General features: G+C 46.6%; 2 protein-coding genes across 2 annotated transcripts in view; one reads left to right on the forward strand and one right to left on the reverse strand.

The window, feature by feature from the left end:
• The window catches only part of LOC310851730 (phospholipase A2 inhibitor 25 kDa subunit-like), a 1,159,037-nt gene that overhangs the window by 628,556 nt on the left and 522,631 nt on the right, over positions 1-7,850 (reverse strand). The gene's annotated exons all lie outside the window — the stretch shown is intronic.
• LOC310851720 (protein RoBo-1-like) lies at positions 1,135-6,008 on the forward strand. Its single transcript, XM_083754383.1, has 5 exons — positions 1,135-1,277; positions 2,583-2,693; positions 3,307-3,459; positions 4,511-4,654; positions 5,740-6,008. The coding sequence occupies exons 1-5, from the start codon at positions 1,232-1,234 to the stop codon at positions 5,889-5,891; spliced, it is 606 nt and encodes a 201-aa protein (XP_083610509.1). The 5' UTR covers positions 1,135-1,231; the 3' UTR covers positions 5,892-6,008.

Genomic DNA, 7,850 nt, shown 5'->3' on the forward strand with positions numbered 1-7,850 from the left:
GCCCATAGAACTAAGTCCAGTCATGACCATTAAGCCCAACACTTCTACTCTGAGTAGGAGTTGGTTGGATGCAGCTGGCTCTCTTCAGAGAGACCCGTGGCACGAACAGTGACAACTAAGTTTAATACATTCTGTTTTGTGCCTTTGCCAAGTAATACAAGAGCTGGCATTCTGAAGTGTGGGCAGCTGCCCAAGCTGACCAGTCGATTCCTGGCAGAGCACTCTGATCTGAATTGCAAAAATGAGGAACTCAGTCAATGCTCTTGGTCTCAATTTACAGCTTGGAATCACCAAAGTGGAGAGAAAGAGAGATGATTGCTTAAGCCAGTCAGTGCGACCAGCATAGCAGAAAACACAGACAAACTCACAGTGAGAGTGAAAGAAAAACACACAAGAGACAGACAGGAAGCAGGCAGAGGGTTCAAGGGGAAGCTGCAAGGACACCAACCATTTAAAGCACATTCATTTCTCAGAAGAATTCTCACAGCTACAGATCCCAGCACCCTTAACAAACCGCAAGGTGTGTACATAGCCAAAGAAGGGACAGGCTTCTGAGAGCACATGTCACAGGCGAAGGGAACAGTAGGCATGTGAGACACAGAATAAACTTCCATTTGCATCCATATTAGGAAAATGGTAATAATAATAATAATAATAATAATAATAATAATAATAATAATACTTTCATTATTTATACCCCACCCATCTGTCTGGGTTTCCCCAGCCAGTCTGGGCAGCTCCCAACAGAACACTAAAAACAGAATAAAACTTCAAACATTAAAAACTTCCCTAAACAGGGAATGCCAAAAAGCCATATCAATTGTTTTTCATTTTTCTTTTTTCAATTGGGTTTTATAAACAAGAATAATGTTATGCAAACAAGTATACCAAGTTTTCTCAGATCAATTGTTGATGTTTCCTATGCACACTGAACAGGCAAGCCACACTCCAGATTAAACGTTAATCAGTTGTGTTAATGAATATGCCGAGTGGGCTCATATCATTCCTCAGGATTTGAGCCACAAGGTGGTGGAAACCTCCAAGGTATTAGAATGAGGTTTTTCCCATTCTCGCCTGACATTCCTTTGAACACCGTTGTCCTTCTATGCTGGCCTGATTCTCTCTCGCTGGCTTAACCTGTCCTTTACATTTTCTGTCCTGCGGCTGCAGAAACCACCTGACCCTGGTGTTTGGCCATTGTTCAAGCCAGACATTTCCGGTTCCCAGAGACATGAAGCTGTTTCTCCTCCACCTTTCTGCTGCCCTTGTAGCTACAGGTGAGACCAACAGGATGCTTCTTCACGAAGCTCATCATTAAACTATGGAACTCGCTCCCACAGGAGGCAGTGATGGCCACTTAAAAGGTAAAGGTAAAGGTACCCCTGCCCGTACGGGCCAGTCTTGACAGACTCTGGGGTTGTGCGCCCATCTCACTCAAGAGGCCAGGGGCCAGCGCTGTCCGGAGACACTTCCGGGTCACGTGGCCAGCGTGACATCGCTGCTCTGGCGAGCCAGAGCCGCACACGGAAACGCCGTTTACCTTCCCGCTGGTAAGCGGTCCCTATTTATCTACTTGCACCCGGAGGTGCTTTCGAACTGCTAGGTTGGCAGGCGCTGGGACCAAGCAGCGGGAGCGCACCCCGCCGCAGGGATTCGAACCGCCGACCTTTCGATCGGCAAGTCCTAGGCGCTGAGGCTTTAACCCACAGCGCCACCTGCGTCCCTGATGGCCACTTAGATGGCATTAAAAGAGGATTAGACAAAATCACAGAGGACAAGGCTATCAATGGCCACTGCCCACGATGGCTTTGCCCTGTTCTTGTGGTCAGATGCAGTAATGCTTCCGAATGCTGGCTGCTGGAAGCCGCAGGGAGGGGTGGTGGGGAGCGCTTGCCAGTTTCCCACAGCAACTGAGAAGTTCTGTGAGGAGGATGTGAGCAGGAACGAATCCATGCATCTCACCTGGAATTATTTGAATGCAGCAGCTAGACTGGTGCCTGGAAGCAGCCGCCAAGACCATATAACACCGGTCCTGAAAGACCTAAATTGGCTCCCGGTACGTTTCCAAGCAAGGTGTTGGTGCTGATCTTTAAAGCCCTAAACGGTCTCGGTCCAGTATACCTGAAGGAGCGTCTCCACCTCCACCGTTCAGCCCGGACTCTGAGGTCCAGCTCCAAGGGCCTTTTGGCAGTTCCCTCACTGCGAGAAGTGAGGTCACAGGGAACCAGGCAGAGGGCCTTCTCAGTAGTGGCAACCGCCCTGTGGAACACCCTCCCTTTGGATGTCAAGGAAATAAACAACTATCTGACTTTTAGAAGATATCAGAAGGCAGCCCTGTTTAGGGAAATTTTTAATGTTTGATGTTTTAGTGTATTTTTTAATCTGTTGGGAGCCACCCAGAGTGGCTGAGGAAACCAGCTAGATGGGCGGGGTATAAATAATAAATTATTATTATTATTATTATTATTATTATTATTATTATTATTCAATATTAAAAGCATACTTTAAAATTTATGAAATGAAATAATGAAACAATGTTGCTTTCTCTCCTCCTCTCCATCCCTATTTTCTTTTTCTGCTAGCAAACTCCCTAAATTGTGTCTGTACTGAAAGCCCAGCATGCAGTACTGGTACCTGTTCAATTCCAGAGTCAGAAGCCATCTGCATAACAGTGGCCCAGGAGAATAACATGGGTAGGTATATGCGTATTTCCCTTGTGCTTGCACCTGTAGCCCGCTCACTTCTGGGCTACATTTGCAGGAGAAGCTTCCAGGACCAGTCTGAACCATTGAAAACTGAACTACCAGGCCCAGTCCTGCAGTTGGGCACATGAGGCTTTTAAAGGAGTCTCTGTTTCACGCTCTCTTAACTCCTGAAGTCAGGCAGGTACTCACAAAGAACAGGGGTGGGTGAATCAGCCTGTTTTCACGAATGCGTTTACAGAAGTCTGTTCTGTCTCATTTCTGTGTCTCTCTGCAAATTATTATTATTATTATTATTATTATTATTATTATTATTATTATTATTATTATTATTATTTTAAAGAAACCCTAACCCAAAATTGTTGGAAAATGTATTTTCCTATCAAAATATAGGCAGGAAAATGTCTGCCTTGCAGACGGGTCCCCTCACCCCTTTGTGATTTTCCTCCATTTTTATGTGTGCAATTCTGCTCCATCCAAATTGTCTTCAGCAATGGGTGGCAGCGGTGACATCTTGTCCTTTTCCTCAGGCAGGTACCACCTTGTAGGCACGTTCCCCAACTCCATTATGATTCCCCTCTGTTTTGTTTTGTTTTTTAAACAGTGGGAATCGCTGCCACAGGAATATCCAGGGGCTGCCAGCAGGATTCTCAGCTTTGCAATGAAGCCGTCTCTGTTACTGTGGCTGGAGGGTATTTTACGAGGACCGTTTCCAAATGCTGCACGACAGAAAACTGCAATAATACTCCCCTTGAATGTATGTGAAGGGAGGTCCAGACCTTGATAAGTTTGCTTTGGGAGCAGGGACAGTTAGCCAAGGACATTAGGACTGCCATTGTATGAACAAGGTCTGAGGTTCAGTCCCCAGCATGCCCAGGCAAGACTGGGAAAGGCCTCTGTCTGAGACCTTGGAGAGCTGCTGCCAGTAGTGTAGACAATACTGGCCTAGATGGCCCCATGGTCTGACATGCTTCTCTGTTTGCTCTCACAGCACCAGCCCTTTGCCACAGCCCACAACAAAAGGACCTGTTGCTAGTTTCCCATTGAATGGCTCTCAATGGCAAAGGGGGTTAATGATCCCTGATGGCTAATGATTTATTTCAACAGCTTCTCCCTTGCCTTTGTATGCCAAGTGCCTGTACGGTGGCTCAAGACAATCAAAGGCTTGATGTCGCTCTCCGACCCTTACAATGTCACAAACTTAAGCTAATGGCCTGGGTGTCAGGCAGCAGAGGAACCAACCCCCACGGCAGGTTGCCAGGAATGGACAAGACAAGGGAAAGTTCTTACCAACTGCGTTTTGTTCAATAGTCACAGAGAGATGCTTAGAAATGCTGCCTCTAGGAATAATGGCATTTCTGCCAGTAAATCTCCCCTTCCCATCTCTTCCACTTCCTCATTGGTCATTCCTTCCACGGATGGCACCGAGGGCCCTTTGCTTCTGAGCCCTTTGCTCTCCTAATTTGAAGGCTCACCAGGTTCTGGGAGAAGGGGGGTCTGGAATGCTTTCTAGTGATAATGTAGACACACACACACACACACACACACACACACGGGGGTGGTCCAATAGATCGAGAAATGTTGGGCATATGGATGAGGTTACTACTGAATATGGGAATTGAATTGGGCCACAATTGGCTGGCAGGCCAGAGGTTTTACCCACCCCTTGGCATCCACAGCTGCTTCTTTCTGAGTGCTTTGGGCTTCCAAGAACTTGGGATTCATTTATTTATTCCCAATTGTACCCTCTTTGACAATTACTGTTTTATTAACGCGGTCTGCTTTCTCTCTTTCCTGCGTCCCTCCAGTACCACCCAAGAACCTCACCAAGAATGGAGTGAATTGTCCCACTAGTTTTGTACTTGGCTCTAACCTCTTAGAAGAACCCGGGACTCTGAGTTGCACAGGAGATGAAAATAATTGCATCTCTGCGGCCGGGGAGCTAACTGCAGGTAGGGCTCACTTTAAGCTCCTGTTGGGTCCCAGAGCACCAGTGTTCTCTAGTATTGCAAAAGACGGACGTCTTGCATCTACTTCCCTGGAGAATTCAAGCACTAAGTCTCATAACTGAGCTGCTCCCTACCTTTGGAGAAGCAAATTTCTTTCACCTATTTTGTCAGTGAAGAGAATCAAAGGACCATCCCTTTCTAACGGCTGCTGCAGGAAAGTCCACCCCTTCTCATTTTGGTCTGTTTGGAATAATATGATTAATACTAATACTAATAATATTCCCTTTTCCTAGTCCAGGACTCAAGACTTTCGCAGAAAAAATTTGAACAAGCTAAAAACATAAAACGTCAATTATAAAAATGTAGTTAAACACTAATAGAATTGATATTGTACTCTCTGCCAAGCTGCAGCAAGATTCCAAGAGATACCAGGCACTCACCCATAGTCCATGCTCCTTTGGAGAACTGGGACCCTGCAGAGACTGTCATGGCTTCAAAAAACATGCCTTATTCACCTATTTACACCTTCAGTCTGCATGGAGTAATAATAATTATTATTATTTATACCCTGTCCATCTGGCTGTGTTCCCCCAGCCACTCTGGGCAGCTTCCAGCAAAGTATTAAAAATACAATAAAACATAAAACATTAAAAACTTCCCTAAGCAGGAAGTCCATATCTTACAGCATGGTTATTTCAAAAGCGGCTGGTCCCCCACACCCATTGCAGCAGCCTGCCCAAGACGGACCCCAGTCATTCTTCTTCCTTCTCCTTCCCAGAACACATTCTTCTACAGGGAGCCAGGCAAAGGGCCTTCTCGGTAGTGGCGGCTGCCCTATGGAATGCCCTCCCGTCAGATATCAAACAGATAAACAACTATTTGCCTAAAATTGTGTTGGAAGCTGCCCAGAGTGGCTGGGGTGACCCAGTCAGATGGGTGGCATAGAAATATATTATTATTATTATTATTATTATTATTATTATTATTATTATTATTACACCCTTTTGTTTTGGAAGGTATGTGTCAGGGCTGACCTTTTAATGGGAACTGAATCAACTTTTGTCTCCATCTCTATTCTCTGCCTTCAGGAGATGCTGCCGCTCTTCCCTTTATAGCTTCAGGCTGTGCCTCAGCAACTGCCTGCAATTTGCCTGTGCAGACGTACCTCGTTACTGGAGCCATGGACTTCCTCCTGAAGAAAATCAAGTGCAGCCCATCCCCAGCCACCAACAGTGCCTGAAAGGAGCAAGCGGAAGCAACTTTCTCCACTTTTTGCAGGGTCACTGTGATTCTTTGTCATTCCCTATGCTGTGAATTCTTTGAATAAAGTAGCATGAAAAAGAATGCCCCCCTCAAATTGCTACCCCAGTTTACATTGCTTTAAAGCAGGCATGGAGAACCTTTGGCTCCGAACTACAATTCCCATCAGCTCCATCCAGTAAGAATGGCCAGTGTCCAGGGATGCTCAGAGATGTAGTTCAGCAACAACCTGAATGGCCAGAGCTTCCTCACACCTGCTTTACAGTTAGGAAGTTACATCTGATCTGCTACTCAAGACTTTCCCATAATTATTAGGGCCGTCTTACCCATATGCACTAGGGTGCAGGGCACCCAGGCGGCAGGTTCTCAGGGACACCAGGCTGAGAGTCCGGGGCCTGAGAGTTGAGTCCAGGGAAAAGCCCGCCCGTCGGCTGGAGTGCTGTGGTGGTCTCTTCTGCTGTGGGTGGCTCTCCACCCCAACCCCCTGCCCTCCTGCCCAGTGTCTGACAGCGGAGCCATCATCAAAGTCTTAAGGTGCTGCGCCACCACGGGACCAAAGCAAGCGGGCGTTCCAGGTCCCTAGACAGGCTTTCATGAGCCATCCACAGAGGCTTGCCACTTGGGTGCCCGGTGGCAGCCAGCCTTAACTTTCCTCCTTCCCTTTCTCTGCCTCCCAAATTTTAGGCACCTTGCTGGAGATGGAGGGTAACATATGAGCAGGGAGGGCAACAAAGAAATCGGTTCAGCAGAGTCCCTGGGCATTTTATTTGATTTGTAACCCCCTCCCTGTTGCCAACACCTGGCATTCGACTGAGCTCTGGCTGTAGCAGCTCTGTCCAGAAGGTGGCGGTGACAGGGTGTGTGTGCCGGGCACATTTTTGCACCGGGCACATTTTTTCACTTTTCATGATTAAGCTTAGGTAAGCCTAAATGCTTGATCCTGTTACACCTTTACTTAAATTGTTGTAGAACGTACAATTCACTTGTGGGCTATTATAAGCCTTGCTTGTCATCTGATCTAGCTCAGCTTTCTGTACCCTTTTATTCTTTCATTTGAAATTCTGAGCATTGATTTCAAAGATTAAGATGAAACCCACAAAAACTGGCCATTCGCTGCTCCATGTTTCTTGTGACTGAAGTTTCACTCTTCTGCTTGGTCTGTTTTAAGGGTCATTGGTTTTGGCCCTGAATTTTCTTGGAAGTCGCTTAGAAACATTTTTTGCAGCGAGCGGCTTAAATACATCAAATGATAATGACAATAAGCATCAGAGATGTGCACCATTTCACCTGTGGCTTTTGAGAGCAAGCTGCAGCCCTGAGTGGACACTGTGCCCAAATCTGGTTTGCGAAGTTCTGATGGATAGAGCTTGAAAGTCCGACCAGGGGTGCAGAACCTCAGGCCTGGGGTCAAAATGTGGCCTTCTGAAGCCTCTTAGGTTACTTTTGCCTGGCTGATATGCGTCCTTGAACTCTGACTCATGTCTGTGTGGATGGAGGACAGAGAAGGGTATTTGCAAGACAGAAATACCGCTGGACAGAGGTAAAATTTACAGGCTTGTCCTCGGTTGCACATTCATTCAGCTTGTGCATTAGGCCTGACAGCTGAGGCGCATGAGGCAATAGCTTTGCCAAACAAGAATAACTCTTGATTGCAACTCATGGTTTCTCTGGAGTGAGACAAACCACAAGGCCAGGTCCAGATGTACTGTTAAGCCAAATCATGGCTTTCCCCAGGGAAGGACAGCAGCAAGAACAGGGGAGAAGTACAGCAGTCTTGATCCTTGGACCAGGAACCTGCTTATTTGCTCATCTGATTCAAACCATGGTTTGAATGCATGATGTGCAAAAGTTGGCCATTGCCATTCGGAGACAGGAAGTTTCTACGTATGGCGTGTGTTACAGAAATACTGAGTACTAGGGGTTGTCACCACTGCTTGCG

The sequence above is a fragment of the Podarcis gaigeae genome, assembly GCF_964106915.1.
Source record: "Podarcis gaigeae genome assembly, chromosome: 8".
NCBI lineage: Eukaryota > Metazoa > Chordata > Lepidosauria > Squamata > Lacertidae > Podarcis > Podarcis gaigeae.